The following is a 20,253-nucleotide window of genomic DNA, read 5'->3' on the forward strand; positions in this document are numbered from 1 at the left end:
TTCAATTCAGACATCCAAAAATTAAGAGATTATAAACAAACGGCACAGATGCAAAATAAGAGTAGAAAGCTAAGCAGCTGCCCTTGTCATATTAAAACACATTTATTTCCAACTAATCTCTCAATTTATTATCCTAATGTTATGTTTCAGATCCACCAGGAAAAGCATTTCCTAGGATTTAAATCTGGGGTTTAGTGGTTATGAGGTGACTCCACAGAACTATCTATCATTATGAAATGGGAGGTAATATCACAGAGCAGATAGCCAGTCCAGTTCCTTTGAACTGATAATTTCACAGCATTTTACTAGGGGGTGGACACTAAATATTAGATAGAGAGAGAGAGAGAGAGCTTACAACATTTCATTGAACTTTTAGCATTTTCATGGTCTGCTTGGATTTTGTAGCAGTATATGCAGAGCTGGCAGGAGTTAACCACCTGAGAATTGACAAAGGCTAAATCCCTAACACATCAGTTGATGTTGCAAGGGCAGATATTGACTACTCCAGACAGGTTTATTACTAGATATGTCAGCGAAAAAACCTGCAAATATCTGAGTGCCAGAATGAGCTCTTTGTTTTTTCTTTTCTTTTCTGGATACACAGGGACTGCTTTTCCAAGTCAAGTAATATAAGACATTTATTGCACCATCATGCATCAGAATCTAAACATACTTTCTGGCACAAATCTCAATACTCAAGTATGAAAAAGAGACACATAAAAATACCCTGAATCTTGTTTTCTGAAGTTAGAACATTATTTTTATTCGAGGGTGGAATACCATTGTCATTACATAATTCAACCAAGAGAGGGCACTTTGAGAACAAGAGAAATAAGGATATCTCAACCTCGAATAGTATGTATAGAAACTTTTAGAACGACTGGGACTGTTTTTCTGATGCATTCAAAATTATCTTAGATTTGGACTTTGCACAAAAGGCATGCATTCATAACAGTACCTTAGGCAGTAGAATGAAACAGGCATTTAATAGATGTCATTACTGCTTCTGTCCCGAATTTGATTTTCAAAATAAATAATAGCAATAGCATAACTGCATAGAGCAACTGTTCCAATTGATATTAAAACGCGCTAAAAATGGAGTTACGGAAGCCAGTGCACAAACAATCTTAGGAAAAAAGGAAATTAAGAACTGTGTTCCTTAAAAGGGAAATGTGTACCCTGATTCTGTCAAAAATCTGAATGGCTTTTGTGACTTTTGGAAGACTGGTAGCTCATCTCTTTTCTTAATCAATTTGCATGGAACATTTATATTAAGTCACTTATTAAAACTTTCCTAAAAGCCCAACAGCAGGCTTTCTCAAAATGAAAAGACCAGAGGGACATTTCAAAACATGAAATAATTGCTGTCATTTTTACGGCGATTCGTGCAGAATTACCAGAATATCCCATTTTTAGAAGAGGATGGAAGCTGGGGAAGGGGGCCGAGGAAAGGACTGGCCATTTCTTCGCTTGCACTAAAACTGCACTTTCTTTCTTACTTACTTACTTGGAAGTATCTGCTAGCAGCCACAATGTAATCAAGTTTATAATCAAGTTACATCTCTGCGAGATACAGTTTAGGATGTCTGGTTCTGATTTTGTAGGACAGATCTCCTATCCGACATGGGTCACTTTAACCACATGCAGTATTTGCCTGCCCAGGACCACCTAGGCTGAAGATTGCTGGGGTGCAAAATCTGCTTGCACAGGTGAGCACCTTTTATATGCAAAAGTGGGAGCACAGATCATGCTTCCATGGGCAAAGCGCTTATGCTGAAATCTGGGCATGCGGCAACTTTTGAAGAACCAGAAGGGGTTTGCTTCCTTTGCCAATGCCACCTGTCTGAATAGGGCTGGCCATGCAGCAATCAGCAGCACAAAGGCTCAAAAGCGCGCCACCGAAGGGAGAGCTGCACACACGCTGTACTTCGGGACGGTTCCGACACAACGTTTGAACTGCTTGACAACAGCACTCGAAAGGAAATAGATACGATAAGGCGGAAAAGCACCAGGACAGCAATGCTTCTTTACCAGCAGTACAACTGGGGTTAAGCCAGGGTTCTTGCTGCAAACTGTGATGCTGTCCTTGATTTAGTGCACTGCTGCTATCTACACAACATTTCTCAGAACTGTTTCTCTGGATCAGCCTTCTGAATAGGGAGCATGCTTTTAATGGGGAACTATCTTGCTAATTTTTATTTTATTTTAAAGAATTCACCCATCCTGCTGATTAGTACTTGACATAAACCTGAAATCAACACCAACATAGATATTTGACTCGGATTACCATTTGATCAGGTCTAATATTACCGGATAGGTATGCCCGCTTCATCTCGCTTTTAATCACCAACTGCAGTTTAATAAATTACTACCATCTCATACACACTTAACTATTGTTTATCTTTTTAACATCCATATTTGCTATATATAAATACTATTTTTAAAAATATCTCCCACATATATTACCCAACCTATGCACGCTTGTGATTTAAATTCTATATACTTCTAGCAGTGACTATACAAAACAAGTATTATTTCAGTGACAACACAGTATTTTATATGTTTATATTAGCTATATTTTATACCGATCAGTAAAACCTATAGGTATGATCCAGCCAAAATTAAGCAGTGCAGTCTTCTGCAAGTCTGCTTGGAAGTAAGTCCTATTGAGTTCAATGGGACTTACCCCCCCAGGTAAATGTGTGGAGGATTGCAGCCAAAACCCACAAAAACACATGTCATAATAAATTCGTTAGTCATTAAGGTGCTATAAGACCTTTGGATATTTTTGCTGCAACAGACTAGCACAGCTACCATTCAGGAAACTGATGGGCAGGTGGCTCACATGCCCCCCCCCGCCCAATTAGGATTTAAGAGATGCGTAACTTTGACTCGATCATGCCTAATTTTTAAAAATACACATCTACCACAAAGGGCTAATTATTGCATTTACAAAAAACAGGAAAAGAATCTTTTTCTTCCTTTTAGACTTAACAGTGGGCTGAACTCTTCTGCTTTGCTTTTACACAGGAACAAAAGACACTTTTTAAATATATAAAACTGAGGACATAAGACACAAAATTGCCCTTGCTTTAAAAAAAACCCCAGTGTTAAAACGCCACCCTTTTCTAGAGATGAACTGTTCGATTGATATCATGCATCATAAATAAAAGACAACTTTGTGGATTTTAAGCCAGGTAAGCAGGAAACGGGTCTCGCCACATAAACTAGTAAGTATTATTGATTTTTTTAAAAAAAAAAAGAATGAAAAAATTCAAGGCAGGCAAGACACTTTTGAAACCTATTCATCTATGTAAAACATATCACACTGTCCAATATAAAAACAATTTTGGTCATAACTTTGTACATCAGCTGTGTTTGTTATTAACCTCAAATATTAAAGTAATTCCTCTAAAAAGCTAATTTGAAAGTAAGTACACTTTAAAAGTAAACAGAGAAATGTGCATTTAATCCCAATACGGAATCAAGATCATTATTATTAAATAAAGCCTGGGGCACATTGTGACGTCTAAGATTGGTGGGTAGATTTTAATTGGCTTGAGGACTGTCATGGTTCTATTATCACAAAACCTGCAACACACTTCCAGCATGGAGGACCCATCTGTGCCCACCATCCATCTGTTTAGACGTGATTGGCAAAGTGGTGGGGAACTCTCAGTGGTCGCCTTTGCCTGAAAGGAATAAACCACAGGATCTTCCAGCGAGTGCCAAAAACTTCTGAGAAGGTCTGCTGCCATGGCTTTCGGGGTCTCGATCTACAGACGACAGCATTATTAGTGAAAGACAGCATTCCCATGGTGCACTTCAGTCAAAGAGAACAATGCAGGTTGGCTGGGGAGCCATTACTTGACTCTGATGAATTGCATCCCAGCCACTACAAGAGCAGCTTTCCTTTCACTGCAGCATGCAGATGAGATTTAACTATGAGAAGCACGCACTGCATCTGTATCAACCAAAGGCAGCCTTAAAGCTACGGCAGCCCTCGTGATCCGCACAGTGTTTGCCAACAAAACAGAAACTTTCTCTAGAGCCCGTCCTTTGAAAAGGGAGTTTTGATGGCTTTAGATAGGAAAGAATAGTCTGGTGTTGTTTTTCGCTAAAAGGTCATACGAATCACGGCAAAACAGGGCATGCAAGGCTTTCATCGGTGCCTTCAGAGTTTCCTAAAAAGACAACCTTTAACTGTATAGGCCCCCCCATTAAGCCTTTAGCACATCAAAACAGAGATACTTACATGTCTTCGCAACAGTTTGCCAGTTTTTCTATGCTTGTAGTGTCCTGTTATAGAGAAGACATTCTTAAGTATTCCCTCGCACAATGAAGATTGCAAAATAATTATTCCTGCAAATGCATATATAAAAGAACATACATACAATGTTCTAATTCATGGGTAGGCAAACTAAGGCCTGGGGGCCGGATCCGGCCCAATCGCCTTCTAAATCCAGCCCTCAGACAGTCCGGGAATCAGCGTGTTTTTACATGAGTAGAATGTGTCCTTTTATTTAAAATGCATCTCTGGGTTATTTGTGGGGCATAGGAATTCGTTCTTTTTTTCCTTTCAGAATATAGTCCAGCCCTCCACAAGGTCTGAGGGACAGGGGACCGGCCTCCTGCTGAAAAAGTTTGCTGACCCCTGTTCTAATTGCATTAGAGATATTTAACACATCTTATAGAATGAATATGGATATTATTCTGTAGCCAAAGCCAGTGCAAAAAAAACATAAAATGAATGTCATGTGAGTGAGATGAATAAACACCTAGCAATAAAGGACAATGGGAGAGGGTTCACCTCAGCAATATGTCTCTCAAAATTACAAATACCTAAATACAGACGGGTGTTTACCCTCACTAGATTCAACATGCAGTTAAAATAATTATTAAAACCAGGCATTCCGTCAGATAAGAGCTTGCTCCCCTGAAGAATGTAACTCATCATCCCCTATAGAACAGATATATGAATAGCACCACTTAAAACCAGAGGTAGGACAAGTTTCCCATAGCAAAGGTCACAGTCTTAAAGTGGTTTTGAATGTCAATCACCCAGTAGAAATCAGCATTTATTGTTTGCCCGCTCAGGTGGGTGAAGATTAAACACCGTATAAACATAAGCAAAAACTTCCGTCTGCATTTGCGCTTCCCCGGTCTCTGTATAAGGCTGTCTAGGATTACAGCCCAAGTGAATTTTATCACTTATTTGGTAATGTGGCACGAAGAAGTTTAGAAATACAGGGGTGTTGCAGAAGTTACCCGTAAATTGGAATCTACCTGTAGATCTTTAGATGATTTGTAGTAAAGAAGCAAGGATTTCTGACTCCCATCTGATCATTTTTCTTTTTAAGCAAAAAAGGTAACAAAATTACTTCCCCACCAAAATTAGGCTGCTCAAATGAACAGAAAGCACACCAGGAGCGGATGTTTGTGTGCAAAGATTGCAAGGTCAGTTCAGCTCTGGTATTGAAAAGAAATTCCTAAGCTCAAGAAGTCTTCAAAGACACCTTGTTCTCCCATCCTAACTATGTAACTTTTGCACCTGACTCTCACTGGTAGATCTTGGGGTTCTAGTAAAAAATAGATTGACAGACCCAAAGTCTGCCCACCCTCTGTATTAGAGAGCTAATTGTGCAATTGTCCACATGCTCTTTCTAGCAGATATTGTACTGTGAAGATTTTGGTCTTCCATGAGCCCCAAGGAGACAACAGGGTAGATAGCCAAATGGATAAAAAGAACAATACATGATAGTATAATTTCAATAATATAACTGCAATAATCCTATTGTGTTCCTACTGTAAATAAAGAGGTATGTGTACAAAGAGCGGGGAAAAAAAGCTTGACCACATTGCTAGGGTGGGCAGAATTAAACCAAATTGCAATAAATTGCAATAAAACATGCCCGTATTTTCAAAGCCAAACTGATACGCTGCTGTATTTTGCTAATTCAGAACTTCTTCTATTTTAAAATACCTCCCTATTCCAGTAATATCTTTTTTTTTTTTTCGGAATCTGAATGGGACTATCAATAGCCTATTTGATATTCAAAAAGGCTGCTCAGCAACCTCAGCTGAACACCATGAATAGAGGAATGGAGAAAAGAAACTACTGCCCTTTGAAAGTTAAATATGGAGACAGCTGAACACATGAAAGCAAGTTTGTCTCTCGTCCACCTGCAAAGTTCTCCTACCAAGCAGATGGGTGAAATCTACTTTCAATGCGGAGCGAACTAATTTACCTTATGTGATTTTTTGGGACTGCAACTGAAAGTCAAGCCAGTAATTTGGAAGTAAAAGGATTGAAATATCATTCCTAAAACAGCCCCCTCCATGTGAAATGTCTCCCCCCCCTCCCCATTTGTGTCTCATCACAAAGGATGGGTAACTTAAAAGGGTGTCCCCTTTTTAAGTTGCTTTTACCCATATGAAGGCCCTGATCATTTGGGACCTTAAGTCCAGGATCACTGTGGGATGAGGGGGCTGCAATGAAAATACAGGGGCTGTTTAAAGTTAGATTTGTAAAACAGTCTAAATCATAGCAAGATTTTGCCATTCACAGTTTTGTTTATGACCATGTGTAAGTATTCGAGAAAAATTCAGCAGCAAGTGCAGAATATGGTGTCAGTTTAGTTTTAATTTGTGTAGTCTTCTTTTATATAAAGTGTAAAACTTGCAACTGCGCTAAAATTTCTCCTGCCCTATATTTTCATAACAGATACCATTAACAGTAAAGGGTGTTCTCTAGTGCACTCTGCATGCAGTCTTCATTTGTCACACTAAACCATGGTTTAGCACAAGCCACAGCAAACCATGGTAACATGTGCTTCCCCTTCCTCTGCAGATAGAAATGGCACTTTTTGTTTTCCCTTAAAAGCAGCTTGTTCTTTGATCCAAACTCTAGGTCATAGTTTACTAGCCATAGCTAACCAGGGTTAACTTTTAAAAATCAGCTGCGGGAAACACCGCTTAATGTTCAACCACAATTCCTTTCAAGTTGCTTTCAAGGAAAAAAGAAATACCGTATTTTTCTGTGTATAACACAGAAATTTTTGGGGGACTACTTCACAGAGTTCTTAAGTTTGGGGGGGGAATGCCCAGACTTGTTTGTTTTTTTGGGGGGGTGATTGCCGGCAATTGGTCACCCGCCTGAACGCAGCTGCCAATCGCATGCCTCACGAAAGACAACAACTGTCTGCCCAATCACCAACAACAGCCAGAAATCGCCTGCCCAATTGCCGCAACAACAGCCAATCCCAAACAGCCCTTGGTGCATACACCAGTCACCCACCAAATTGCCGCTGTATATCTCCTACTCGTGGCTGCCAACAATCACCCGCCCCCCATGCAATTACCCTGTATAAGACAACCCCAAATTTTTAACAATATTTTAAAATAAAAAACCCTTGTCTTATACACAGAAAAATACGGCAAGTTTCAATCCTCAGTCATCCTAAGGCTTGGAAATCAGATATGGGAAGATTTAATTTTGTCTGCATATATTATAAATATGGCATGGGGAGAGCGGTTGAAATATATATTTATACACATTGGGGACAGAGTGACTTTTGCAGCTGTTGTTAAAGTTGGAAAACAATGAAGCATGGAGCAATGGATAAATTTCTGGTGGATAACAGCAACAACCATGGGAAAGAAAGACATAATATCTTACAAGGACAGGAAGAAACACCACAGACAGAATAATTGCCACACGCAGGAAGAACAAGGATATAGTTTGAGTTCCTCACTTGCAATTTTATGAATCATTTAATATGTCAACACGAATAGAAGTTATTAATATTGCAGTTGTTGTATGAGGGATTGTTATTATGACTGGAATGCAAAGGAAATCAGTAAGATTTTGGAATGCAGAAATAAAGCAAATAATCAAATCATCAAATCTAGCACGTGGGAGGCCACTTTACCAAAATTATAGAATTTGGTATTTGAACAATTGTTATTAATAATTGTATTATAAATTGGTATTGTTATAATGAGGCTATTATTGGTTTGTGATTGAAAACTAATAAAAAGTATTATTTAAAAAACCCTATGTATGTGAAAAAGGAAATATATATTTACACACAGACTGAGTCAAAGGGAATATATAGGTTTAAATGTCCAGTAATTTTTTTAAAAAAAGACTGGGATCCTAACAGTTGCATACAGAATGCCAGAATCCACCCAGTTTTCATCCTTTAGCTCCTCACTCTTCCTTCCACAAGCTGTTCTTGATGACAGAGACATTCCAGAGGGAACATTTAATAAATAACAGCAACAAGTATAGGCTTAGGAGAAACAATGGCCACTAACACATGCACAGAAATGGCTTCTGCTTATGCCTAGGATGTTTAGATCCCTGCCAAAAGAAAATTTTTCCTCCAGCATTCGCCATTTAACATTTTGGAAGCGATATGACATAAAGGCATCTTAAAGGCAGGAAGTGAAGTTAATTCGGACAACGTGGGAAAAATAAATGGAAAATGTAGGTAAGAATTAAACAATTATTCTGAACAAGAGGAAATGTCTAGATGCTTAGCTCTACTTGTAAGAAGGTACAGATGGGCAAAGCCTATGTTACATTTATATCTCCCATCCCAGCTATTCAGCAGCCCTTAACAATATTGATTGGTTCAATACGAGCTCAGAAGGTATGTTTCACTTTCTGAATTGCCAATATTTCCCGTGGCGTTTCAGCTTTCTCTAGCAGTCTTGTATCTAAATAGTGACCCAGAATGACCCTGCTTAGCTCAGTACATCTCAGGAGATCACAGCTTGAAGTGGGCAAATGGGAATTCTTGTTGTTTCACTTAATAAGAGCACTTCCTCGTAGACGAGTTGCTTTTCATCTTAATGTCAGTAGTTAAATACTTAAACATTCTTGATTAATCCTAGATCTTCAAGGCTTGTTAAATGAACCTCTTATACCAATGAATCTGGAATATTTGAAAGTAGGAATCGTTAAGACTAAAACATTACCGCCCGATTTTCCCAGATGAAGCACTGGATATGGTAGCAGGCAACTATCAAAAACTGCTTTGAAAAAAGTTCAAGTGACTGACTCATCAGCTTGCTTGAGGATTCTGAACCCGAAGAGATTTCATGGGATGGATCCAAGTTGGTTCAATAGCTCCAGATGGCAATGAATGAACTGCCAGAGAGGAAGGAGCCATCCACCAGGTTTCCTCAAGGACCAGTGCTGGGCCCAGTGCTGTTTAATGTATTCTACAAATGAGTCAAGAGGAAACTCAGATCTACGACTGACGAAAATGGAAAATGGAGAGCCCAGATAACAGGGTACTAGAAGAGGAGTACTTGGCAAACAAAATACTCCATTTTTTTAAAAAAGAGCTCATAAATGCACAAGTGAGAAATGAGGAATAACTGGGTGCCAGCAAGAAAGATGTAAAGATTATGCTGGATAATGAGCAGAGACTGGAACTCTAAAGTTCCATGTACTTTATAGAGCTATATAGATCAAATTATGTTTTTTTTAACAACTCTGCTTTCAGTACTCTAGATTGAGAACAGTCATACCTCAGAAGTCGAATGGAATTCGTTCCGGAAGTCCGTTTGACTTCCAAAACGCTCAGGAACCAATGCATGGCTTCTGATTGGCTGCAGGAAGCTCCTGCAGCCAATCAGGAGCCGCGATTGACGTTCGGGTTCCAAAGAATGTTCACGAACTGGAACACTTACTTCTGGGTTTGCAGCATTCAGGAGCCAAAACGTTCGACTCGCAAGGCGTTCGACTTCCGAGGTACGACTGTACTGCTAGACTGAGGCCACCAAGCAGATCTGAGTCTGATCAGTGCCTGCATGAATAACTACCCAAGAAACCCACATGGATATGATTTGGGTTCCAGGGTGGATATTCCTATAAGAAATAATCATTGAATAAATACAAGCTTAGCACTTTTAAGCCCCATCCAGCATATTTCTGGGCAACAGAAAAATATTCACAAGGTAGAAAAAAATGGAGAAGAGCTATAACTTAAAACAGCTTTGCAGGCACATTCTAGGTGGAATAAACTTTGATATAGCTCACGGAAGTAACTGTATTGGATTTTAGCCTTATATTCCAGACTTATATTACAACTCCCATCAATCACAGCAAGCACGGCCAATGGCCGGGGAACATAGTGGCTGCATTTCTGCAATATCTGGAGGGCCAAAGGTTCTGCACACTGATAGAAGTACAATGTTAGCTTTGCTTCATACACTGCTACAATAATTTAGGAGCAAACAGCAACAACATTGTAGCTTTGTTTAGCAGTGCACATCTTAAAGTTCAAAATATGTCCAAGCCAACAGAGGAATATTGCGTTCTGTTTTTTTTTATTTTCTTGACTTTTGAAAAATAATATGCACATTGAACCAAATGTATTCTAGAATATATTTCTAGAATTTCTAGCTCAATTTACAAGTCCCAATTACCACTGCATGACGAGGAGAGTACGGACGAGTCCCTTGCCTTCTCCCTCCATTGCAATGTAAGTTTAAGGGGGGGGAGGGAACCCAAACCCCGATATGTATCTGAATCTGTAGCTTCTATTGGACTGAAAAGCTAAAACAAAATGAAAACCTGCCACCTCATAAGATACCGTATTTTTCGCCCTATAGGACGCACCGTCCCATAAGGCGCACCTAGTTTTTTTGGGGGGGGGAATAAAGGGGGAAAAATTATTCCCCCCCCCCCCCAGGCATGGGGCTGGGGCGGGGGAAGCCCGAGCTTCCCCCGACCCCAGGCCTCAGAACAGGCAACTCTCTGCAAGCTGCGGGAGCCCAGCGCAGGGCTCCTGCGGCTTGTGGAGAGGTGCGCGAAGTCTGGGAGCGCTGGGCTCAGCGCGCCCAGCCTTCATCATGCAGGCAACTCTCCGCAAGCAGCAGGAGCCCAGCGCAGGGCTCCCACGCCTTGCGGAGAGGTGCAGGAAGCCTCTCGCTCTCCAGGCTTCAGCGAAAGCCTGCATTCGCCCCATGGGACGCACACACATTTCCCCTTCATTTTTGGAGGGGAAAAAGTGCATCCTATGGGGCGAAAAATACAGTACCTTCTAACAAAGAGCTGTGAAGAGGACCGCCTCTCTTCATATGAATCTACGCAGACCCGGAGATCAGCCTTTCTTCATGTGCCTCCTCTGTGTGATGTCTGGATGGTGGCAACACAAGAACAGAGCCTTCTCTGCAGTGGCTTCCCGTCTGTGAAATGTTCTCCCCAGGGTGGTTCACCTGGCACCTTCATTATACACCTTTAGGTGCCAGGCAAAAATGTTCCTCTTTAACCAGGCCTTTGACTGATCTGATTTACATCCTATTCCCTTTTAAAATGTGTTGTGGAAGGGGGGATTGTTGAGTTGTCTTTGTTTTTATTATATATTTTGTGTTCTCTTTATACCGTGATTTTATGTTGCGGTTTGACATCAAACCTCTGACATCTGCATGTTTGGATGGTATACAAATTTAATTAATAATAACAACAGGAGCCAAAGTTATTCTTTGGGTGGTTGTTTTTTAGAGCTACAGCTTCTTTAGAGCTATAGCCATTTACCTAGGTGTAGGTCCCACTGAAGGGTCACTGGTGGCGCTGTGGGTTAAACCACAAAGCCTAGGACTTGCTGATCAGAAGGCCGGCGGTTCGAATCCCCGTGATGGGGTGAGCTCCCGTTGCTCGGTCCCAGCTCCTGCCAACCTAGCAGTTCGAAAGCACGTCAAAGTGCAAGTAGATAAATAGGGACAGCTCCAGTGGGAAGGTAAACGGCGTTTCTGTGCACTGCTCTGGTTTGTCAGAAGCGGCTTAGTCATGCTGGCCACATGACCCAGAAGCTGTATGCCGGCTCCCATGGCCAATAAAGCGAGATGAGCGCCGCAACCCCAGAATCGGCCACAACTGGACCTAATGGTTACCTTTAAGGTCCACTGAACTTCAATGAGGCTTATTTCTGAGTAGACATGCATGATTAATCTCATATCAAGAATGGCAGTGTTGCGTCTGAAAACTGTTTGCTTTGCACACCGATAGATGCAAATGCATGTTCCCAGTTGAAGCTTGGGCCCTTCTCATGAGTAAAGCTGCATCTAACATTAAAAGCAACAGGGAACCCCTCATTCATAAAAGAGTTCCACAAATGCGCTGTAGCACAGACTGGACAGACAACATAGGGCATCGAGATTTTAGTAATAAAGGTACAGTACGTGCCTTCCATGATGTCTGAAATCACTAAGATTTCTTAGATATTCAGCTATTTGAAGCCAAGCATTATTTTCATGCAAAGCAAAAAATTAGTAGGTTTACATCAGTTTCCCACGTTGGAACAAATATGTCTCAATTCCATTTCAAGGCTACCATGTGATTCCAGTTGACAATTTAATTTAGAAAATCATTTAGCCCTCCACAATGCCCATTCAGTTCAATGGGAAATTTAAACAGCTGTGCCTCTGATATGGTACAACACCCAAGCCAAATAAAAAAACTGTTAAAAATTGTTTTTTTATCTTACCCACTTTGCTGGGAAAGTGGTGTAAAAGAATGTTAATACATAAATGATTAAATTAAATTATCAAATGATAAATTATTGCTTATTGGGTAGTATATATGCCTGTAAATAAATAATCAACTACTGTAATTCAAAAGAGCCAAACAAGAGTAGGCTGAGAAAGCTAATAGGGTAAAAAAAAAAAAGGCCTTATAATTCCACGATGAAGAAAAATATAGGGCAAATCTGACACAAACCATACATGACTTAATTGTTTTATATTTCAGTATATGTAGACCATTATTGTCTTAGAAGAATGCTGACATCCTACCCTGATCCTGATTGTTGCTCTACTAAAACTTAATTATAAGGATTAATACTGCCTTTGATTACATTTCTAGCATGTTTGAAAAAACAAGTAAAGCCCTAATTATTAAACTAATCAAAACAGTATTTAATAGATTATCAGATTGAGCATATGATTAAAATATTTTGCTTAATTATAATAAGATGCTTTTCATCTCCATAAATAAGTATTTTACAATATGGCTGTTCCAGGCTCTGGTCTGATGTTGTTATATGAAAATGTTTTGTATCTATTACAGACCAAGAAATCAACACTGTATGTAACAGGGATCAGAATATTATTTCCAATTACAGATAAGTCACTTGTTTTATGTTAAATAGTTGTTCTTCACAATCTTTCCTTTAAAGAAATTTTACTGAGCCAAACATGATACAATTTTAAATATTCTAAGGACAATTTTTGTATTCGTAATTTATATTTTGCCTGGTGCCTTTTTTCATATCTTCAGGTGCCGGGCAAAAACATTCCTCTTTTCCCAGGCCTTTGACTAATTAAACAAACAGTGGGAGAGGTATTACTTTTGTTTGCAACTGTGGTATGTATTTTTGAGTTTTTATATTGCAGACGGTCTTGTGATTTAATAAATAGCAACAATTATGATAGTAATCAATTAGGCATCTAGCAAGAGAGATTTTTAGGAAAAGGCTACTTAAGCAGTTGTTTTGAAACCACACCTTCCAGTAATACTATATGTGTAACTTGTTTTATGATTGTAGCTGGAGTAGAGTTTCCCAGTTGCCCTAAAAGTAAACACTACAATCCACACCAAGCTTCTCTGTGCAGAGGTAGTCCTGCTGATTACAATGAAAGCACCAAGTCATCGTTCACCGCCATCGTTCACTGAAATGGGAGTGGGCAATGAGAGAAATACTGCAAAGAACAAAAATGTAAATGGTTTGCCATTTGGTACACAGGACAGAATCCTTTGCAAATTTGAAGGGGACGCAAGTTGTGCAAGAGCAGTTTAGTAAATGTTCCATGTATATTAGCATAGATAAATAGACAGACAGATGATGGATAGATGATAGATAGATAGATGATCGATAGATAGATAGATAGATAGATAGATAGATAGATAGATAGATAGATAGAGATGATAGATAGATTAGCAGAAATAAAGGATTTTGGATTTTGAAGGGGACGCAAGTTGTGCAAGAGCAGTTTAGTAAATGTTCCATGTATATTAGCATAGATAAATAGACAGACAGATGATGGATAGATAGATAGATAGATAGATAGATAGATAGATAGATAGATAGATAGATAGATAGATAGATATAGATGATAGATAGATAGATAGATAGATAGATAGATAGATAGATAGATAGATAGATGATAGATGATAGATAGATAGATAGATGATAGATGATAGATGATAGATAGATGATAGATAGAAATATATATAGCTAAAATTTTAAGCATGTACAGGGCCGTCTTACCCATAGGCGCGAGGGGTGCAGGGCACCCAGGGCGCCAGGCTCTCAGGGATGCCAGGCTGTGAGTCCGGGGCCCGAGAGTTGAGTCCAAGGAAGAGCCCGCCCATCGGTCAGAGCGCCGTGGCGGGTTCTTCTGCTACGAGCGGCTCTGCACCGTGAGTTCAGGGGCAACTGAGCCAGTGAGACGCTGAGGCAGCCAGCTGGCTCCGCCCTCCTGCATGCCTGGGAATGGGCAACTGGGGGGGGGGGGGCACCGGGCGGATCTCTGCACCCCGGCGCAGCATTTACTTAAGACAGCCCTGAGCATGTATAATTTTAACAAAGTTTACTTAACCCCTTTCCATCAGTTTAGATCATTAAACAAAGCACATTTCCGTGACAAATTGGAAGGCCAAGGTAAATTTGTCCATACCAAAGGCTAAGTGCCTCTGAAAAAAGGACATAAAGTTCCAGTCACAATCTGCTTTTTTCTTTCCAGAGCAGACCTCAAAAACCAACTCACTGTGTCCAGAGTTGGGTGCATGCTGGTGGTGGAGATTGTCAATGCTCTGCTCTGCTAACTAAATTAATAAACATATAGGAAACTGATTCAAAAGTGTTCTTTTCTGCCCAAAGGCAACTTTTCTGTTTGCTTTTCACTATCTGTCATACCCTCTGGTATCACTGATCTACATTCACTTCTTGATTTCCCCCCGTTGCATACTATCACAGACCTTGTGGCTGCTGTTAGTGGACTCAGTGTCTATTATTCAAGTCTGAATCAAGGTGTGTGTGTATGTGTGCATGAGCATCAATTGTGGAGAAGGGTGGGTCTACTGAAACTGGCTTCTTGAAACATCAGTACCCAAAAAGTGTGAACTCGGGAAATGTCCAATACATGCATATCTACATCGCAGTCTATTACCAGCCCTGCCAACATGCAGGAGATATTCCAGGGCACATTAGGGACAATTTCCTTGTATATCAAATTTATGGACTGCTCTTTCACTTTATATTTTTATAATGTTGTTCCGGTTCTCTATTTCAAGTGTAATATCCCATTCCTTTCCTCACATAGGTCTTGTGAAATCTTTAGGGCCTGTCACTGATTCCTAGACCCAGCTATAAATGCTGAAAGCCAGACCCCCAGTTATCCCAGTGTAATCCAGGATTTCTTTTTCAAACTGTGTTAATTGTCTGGTAGCAGCCTACTTTATTGCTGGCTTTGATGTAAATTAATGTACTTGAGCCCAGAAAAACCAAGTAGAAGAAACTATGTCCTATATTCTTTTCAATGCATCAACAATGAGCAATCTACTATGCTTGCAGAAATCCCAAAGTCTATAAAGACCTTTGGAGCATCAAGTGAAGCCTATAAATATATTTGGAGAACAGAAGTAAACTCTCCAGATTTAGCAGGGCGATATGATACAGGGACACGGGTGGTGCTGTGGGTTAAACCACAGAGCCTAGTGCCTGCCGATCAGAAGGTCGGCGGTTCGAATCCCCGCGATGGGGTGAGCTCCCATTGCTCAGTCCCTGCTCCTGCCAACCTAGCAGTTCAAAAGCACGTCAAAGTGCACGTAGATAAATATGTACCGCTCCAAGCGGGAAGGCAAACGGCATTTCCGTGCGCTGCTCAGGTTTCACTGTGGTCTAAACCACAGAGCCTAGGGCTTGCTGGTCAGAAGGTCGGCAGTGTCAGGGGTCCCTTTACCTTTACGCTATAGAAATTAAAGGTGACAGAGTGAGAGTAAGTATTCCAGTCCATATTTTCCAACCTTTGAAAATGGTCAGTATTAAATGTTTTGCTATCCAATCCAAGGACTTGAATCTGTGTTTCCAAAAGGGACAAACATATGACCTTCCTTGCTGGCTAAGTCAGTAGAGCATGGTTCATGGGTTCAAGCCCCATTGCAAGGGTTGGACCCTTGTTGTCCCTTCCTACTCTGCAATTCTATGATTCTATATGTGGAGCCCTCCTTAGAAAGACAGACTCCAGTTGAACCCAAAACCTAGAGTCACCCTTCTCCATGAAAGCGACCATGTATTTGATTTCATTAGCCATATGGTAGCTTTCCAAATGGTGTTCTTCACATACTTCCTCTACGGCATATGTAACAAAGAATGTTGAATTCTGGATTGTTTGCTACAATATGTGAATATTTATTTTCTTTTGTTAATGTTGCAGTTGCTGTATGGGCAACCCAATTGCATCACATGGTTTTGATGGTTACTAACCTTTCTAATATATAGTGGCTTTGCTTCTTCCACACAGCCACATCCCTACCTATGGTTTTCCAAAAATTTAAATAAGTTATATACAGCATATTATTTAAATGTATGGCAATCTGCATATGTAAGTAACAGACACTGGAGCAGCAAACTGGAATATGCAACATGTAGGAGAGTTACATTCAGATAATGTATCATGTTTTATTTCAGCCTGAGCATTTGAAAAAGAACCCTACAATTGTTAACCAATTTTGCTTTAAGGCAAGTGTAAATTAACAATGCAAAATTAAAAAAGGAGAATGATATATAGTACTGTGTCAAATGCAAACAATAATGTACAAAAATAACCAATGCACAATATAAACACGAGCCCTCTACATCCACTAACTGTTATTGTTTTCCTTCTCAAGCCATTATAAACAAAGTGAACTTTTCTATCTTCCCACCCAACTGTTCAGTATTTATGTTCCAATGGTGCCATCACATTATCATATACAGTTAAAACAATTAATTAACAAGGAGCCCCGGCAGCATTAATCAAATTACTAATGTCAGTGCACAATCAGTTAAGGGTATAGCAAAATACCTATTAAACAAAACTATGAGAATGTATTCGGAATTTTTTTCTTAGCAGATGGAGAAATGAAAATTACATTGTAAACAGTACAAAAAGCAAAATATGTCACCTGCATAATGACATATTTATGTTTGTGTCTTTCACTGAATAATATGTCGGGGTATGAGCTAAATTTCTTTATAAAAATCCTTTAACTCTATTAATCATTTGCAAGAGCATATGGAAAAATGAAAATGCATCCTGTTTAGAATTTTAAATAAAAAACAATCAAAGGTAATCCTTAAAATTAGGCTTCAGATTAGTCTCTTCAAAGGATGCAGTTCAACTGAAACATCTGGTAGTGTTATGTTGAGAGACAGACCTTTTTAACTTTGGAAATGAGATTAGTAGATCAGTTATTTGTAAGTGTCCAAGTAATTTCTAATTATTTTATCTGGGTCACAGATAATCCGCTTTTACTGGCCTCCCACAATGACATCAGAGGATCACTGCTTAAGTGATTATCCTGTTACCTTCCAGCAGCCACTGGGAAGCTGGATTTTCCATTTGTACACACGGAGAAATGGCAAAATGCTCCAGACAAGTGGTGTGTCCAAATCAAGACCCAGAGTTTGGTAAAAAACCATTCTGTTTGCAAACCACTGGCAAATCAAACAGTAAGAGCATTACCCTAAATTCCAGCCACCTGAAAGAAAAAGGTTATCTTGCACAACTCACATTCTGTGATTGCATAATATAGTACATGTTCATCATTCTAAATTATCACTCACTTAATTCAAGTTACTAGAAGGTGTGTCAGTAATTAATGACATGATGGATGCAAGTACATATTCATACAAAACAATAATTCAACACAGATGAATGATGGTAACACATACTGATGAGCTTAGAACAAGAACTGAAAGTTAGCATACTGGGAAATTATTTCACCAGCCGTAAATGCCTAAAATCAGAAGCAAGTGTACTCCATTTGAAAGTTTCTCACTGACCCGCCTGCATGAGGTTTGCCAGATACAGATCAAGGGATCTAACCAAACCAACAAAACAAGCATGGAAATAAAAGGACGGGAACCATAAGGCAGTTACTGGGGTCTTGGGAATGCATCAAAATTCCCATATAGCAACCCATGCACTTTGGTTGATAGTAGTTTCCAAAATCTTTTCAGGACATGGATAATAGGAGTATGGATTTGGAATTTTCCTAAGACATATTCCTATTATGTTTAAATATCATTCTTTTTATATGTTAAATCAAGTATTTCCATTTTTTCAACGAAATACTGAGTCTTTGTGTCACCTTTGACACCTATGTGTAATTCTTTCAGTACCATTCTATTCCAAAATCTCTCTGTGTGAAATCTAAGACAAAGAAGTCTATTTCCTGTTGTCCTACCAGGGCACTGGTCCAGCTCCTCAAAATAGGAGGCTTGTCATGCTAAGCCAAACCATGGCTTAGTGCAAAGCAAACAAGTCGGCTAGTTGTTCTAAAGCAAACCATGGCTTACTGCAAAGGCTACTCCGGAGGAGATTGCAGTCACTTTTGCTCCTCCCAAATCTTTCTGCTTCTGCACTGTGCTAAGCTGTGACTTTGCTTAGCACGTTGTCCAAATGCAAGCTTGTGGTTTATCTCTCTATCCAGGCTTACCACAAGCTGTATACAAGTTTGTCCTCTGGTTTACACAGCTCATGCCAAATCTCAAGAGAGCTAAAACCATGAGCCTGTTGTTCAGAAGACACACTAAGCCAGGCATAGGCAAACTCGGCCCTCCAGATGTTTTGGGACTAAAACTCCCATCACCCCTAGCTAACAAAACATCTGGAGGGCCGAGTTTGCCTATGCCTGCATTAAGCCAAGTCACTGGCTGAGCTTAGCAGCAGAAAGAACAGGATGGAGAAAAGTGGTTTAGATCTCCTCTCCTGGAACACATGTTGGCTTGGTGTGACATGTGGATCAGGCCATTTTCCCACTTGGATCGTTGCAATATATATTGCTACTTTTCCCAGCTTTAATTTTTGTTCGAAATGTAACGTTGATTTAACGCCTGTGTCACAACAGTTATGACATCTCCTCACAATAAGGTTTTCTGACACTGATTCTAAACTTTGCTGCTCTTTATCTCCCTGTTCTCACCTTAAACTATTCCTTGCAGTCATGCTCCTTTCTAGTTCCATTCCTCGGTACTTTCCATCAGTCTTCTCCCACCCCCTGTTCTCTGCAGTGGCTCCCCGTCTGTGGAATGCTCTCCCCAGGGAAGTTCACCTGGTGCCTTCATTACACACCTTTAGGCGCCAGGCAAAAATGTTCCTTTTAAACCAGGCCTTTGGTTCGTCTGATTTACATCCTATGCCCTTTTAAAATGGTTTTTTTTGGGGGGGGCAGCTATTGGGTTGTTGTTTTTATTTTTATTATATATTTTGTGGTTTTATATCTTGATTTTATTGGGTAAACTGCCCTGAAATCGCTGGGTATAAGGCGTTATATAAATTCAATAAATAATAATATTTTAAAATTTAGGCCCCAGTTATTTTTTCTTCTACATCTTTTTTTTAAGAGCAGCTTTCCCATTTCTTATACAAACATTAAAAATCACACAATTACCATTTTTATTTTACTTTCACGACTATTTGAGGGAGAACTGATAGGACAATGAAATGAGATGAAGGGAGATCCCGGCTTAAATTTACTGAGTTCCATTTTAGTGGCAGATGCACATACATCTGTTTACTATTGAATTCTAATGCATTATTGCTTGTTGTTTTATTAGGTATAGGTTGTTTATTTTAAAGTCATTGTGACTTTTTATCTAGGATCTGATTGTTGCTATGAATGTTTGATGTTTAATTATTATTTGTGTGTGTGTGTGTGTTGGAAGCTGCCCAGAGTGGCTGGGGCAACCCAGCCAGTTGAGGGGGTATAAAAAAATAAAAAATAAAATAAAATAAAATAATAATAATGCCAATTTTATATACCAGGCTTGTGTCACTGCAGAATGGCATAAGCCATTTCTCTTCATACCACTTTCCTGGCTGAAACTGCCCACCCTCCCCACACCATAATTTCCCCCAACTCCCCAATGCTACAATTCTGATCCAAATCATCTCCACTATCCCACTCTGTGCCTCCATTTGCCATATGGAAAAAAGAAAAAGAAAAACCCAGTTGCAAATCTCCGATGATCT

The 20,253-nt window shown here is 39.7% G+C and overlaps 1 protein-coding gene across 2 annotated transcripts in view; it reads right to left on the reverse strand.

The window, feature by feature from the left end:
• Window positions 1–737: 737 nt before the first annotated feature.
• The window catches only part of ZDHHC21 (zDHHC palmitoyltransferase 21), a 45,595-nt gene continuing 26,079 nt past the window's right edge, over window positions 738–20,253 (reverse strand). For both annotated transcript variants that reach the window (XM_083482354.1, XM_083482353.1), the window contains 2 exons: window positions 4,256–4,299; window positions 738–3,776 (listed from right to left, as the gene is read on the reverse strand). In XM_083482354.1, the coding sequence (XP_083338480.1) occupies window positions 3,644–3,776; window positions 4,256–4,299 (177 nt within the window). In that variant the 3' untranslated portion in view covers window positions 738–3,643. The remainder of the gene's footprint in view (window positions 3,777–4,255; window positions 4,300–20,253) is intronic.

Source organism: Podarcis liolepis, assembly GCF_965112155.1.
Source record: "Podarcis liolepis genome assembly, chromosome: 17".
NCBI lineage: Eukaryota > Metazoa > Chordata > Lepidosauria > Squamata > Lacertidae > Podarcis > Podarcis liolepis.